Source organism: Ascidia mentula, chromosome 8, assembly GCF_947561715.1.
Source record: "Ascidia mentula chromosome 8, kaAscMent1.1, whole genome shotgun sequence".
Classification (NCBI taxonomy): domain Eukaryota; kingdom Metazoa; phylum Chordata; class Ascidiacea; order Phlebobranchia; family Ascidiidae; genus Ascidia; species Ascidia mentula.
The window spans coordinates 10770200-10772121 of record NC_138573.1 but is presented as its reverse complement, the minus strand read 5'-3'; the positions used below and the strand labels follow the sequence as shown (position 1 = coordinate 10772121).

The following is a 1922-nucleotide window of genomic DNA, read 5'->3' as shown; positions in this document are numbered from 1 at the left end:
CAAACAAACACCAACCCAACCCAGTGCGTATAGCAACGGGGTCGCCTCGTGTGCCACGCACAACATCGCGTTGTTCGTGCGCCTCATACACATCGGCTGCAACAAGCAAGCCAATGTCTGGACAATCAATCACAGGAAATTCAAGGTCGCGGATGTGCTGATACCGCTTAACATCATTTACTGTAGGAATGCTACCCTGTAAGTTCGGCAACTTGGGCACGACCATGACGTTTTCCATAAAAAATCATTCGTTCTCCTTTAAACCCTGTACTGATAACGAAACTTTACTACTGCGCAATGTCTGCGTTCCATTTACGGTGGTTATCGTTAAGTTGTCCTGCACACCACGCAACCCCAGCCTTTTTGCCAAGACCTCAGAACAAAGTGAAGTATCTGATCCGTCATCTAAAAATGCATGGGTAAAGCAAGGCTCCGAATTCGTACCAAAGACAGTCACTGGCACCACTTTCAGACGCACAGAGCTAGCTCGAAGCGTGGCAGCAGACGTTCCTGACACGCCGGCCAAGTGACCTTGCACCGGTAAACTTGTGCGTTGACCCGATTGACCAGTAGGATGTGTCCAATGTAGTAGTGTATGGTGCCTTTTACCACAATCTTCTACCCGACACACCTGATTCAATGTGCACTCGGACGCGAAATGGTCGGGACGAAAGCAATTGTAACACAACTTGTTACGACGTACCAATGCGTGGCGTTCTTTGAGCGACCGTTTCTTGAAGACCTCGCATTTCCACAAAAAATGAAAGGCTTCGCAATCGGGGCAGGTGACACCGTTGGTTACCGTTGAGTAGGTAGCTGCAACTCGCTCGGGCGGCTTTCCTTTCATGCTCGCTTGACCTTTTGACTTACGTTCATCGACGGAAACAAACCTCATCATAGGCGAAAGACTATCCTCTGCCAACAGTTCAAGAAGATCCAACAAGGTTTGAAAAGTCACTGGCCGATTTCGCAAACGGAGTTCGGATGACTTCGTGATAAATCGTCTGATCGCGTTTTGTGGCAAACGTTGTACAACGGCCTCAATGTTTTGTGGCAAATCAAGTGTGTACTGACAGTTCCACTGACTAAACAGTTTGTAACTCTCAGAAGCCTGTGCTCGAAAAGAACGCAAACCTCTGAAGTCGTTGTCTTTAAGTGGTGGCCGACAGGTCAGTCTGTCCATGTGTGCTCTAACAACAAGGTCTAATCTCCCATGTCTCCTGTGGAGTATATCCAATGCCTCCCTGTATCCTAATTCGGGAGGCATGCTTTTGCATTCCAAAATGTATAGTCAGGGCGTCTTCAACGCAAAATTCACAGAGGTATCCCAACTTCTCGGCGTCAGATAGATAAGCCTTGTTTATCTGTCGATCATGAACTTGTGATAATTAAGAGGATCCCCGTCATATTTCTCTAACGTCAGTTTGGGTAAGTTAAAACCTTGCTTCACGGTTTAAGCAAATACGTACAAATCTGAGGACGTATTTTATGAGGTCCCAACGCCCGATTGAGAGGACTCGTCTCAAATGTGCCGGCCCCAGTGGCATCTGCGCTGGTGACAACCGCTGGACCAAATCCTTCTGTCTTCGCTGGGAGGACACTGGAAGGCTCGACTGGAGCCTGTAACTTGCCTGCCGCAAGTGGCTTGTCTGTCGAGTTCACATTCATCATTTTATTACTGTCCACAAATGACGGCCTATCAGATGGTGTCAAATCATGTTCATGTACTCTGGAGTTTGGTTGACCCAAAAGGTCGCTTTCCTTCGTGGATGTTTCGCCCAGTTTGTGTAGTTCAGTAGTTTTGGCGTGTTCCAACAGAGGTATGGGCTTCGGCTTTGTAACTGGGGTGAGGTCCCATCCTTGCGTAGATTCGCATGAGTCGAATTCACTTACTGTGTCCGCAGCGAATTCAGCCAATTCCA

The 1922-nt window shown here is 48.0% G+C and overlaps 1 protein-coding gene across 1 annotated transcript; it reads right to left on the bottom strand.

Moving 5' to 3' along the window:
* Window positions 1–244: 244 nt before the first annotated feature.
* On the bottom strand, window positions 245–1267 carry LOC145911926 (uncharacterized). The gene has a single exon (XM_082999358.1). It carries the CDS (start codon window positions 1265–1267, stop codon window positions 245–247), a length of 1023 nt encoding a protein of 340 aa, XP_082855484.1.
* Window positions 1268–1922: the final 655 nt, after the last annotated feature.

Coding starts and splice junctions, on each gene's coding strand:
- LOC145911926 (XM_082999358.1), bottom strand. CDS start 1,267: ATGCCTCCCGAATTAGGATACAGGGAGGCATTGGATATACTCCACAGG.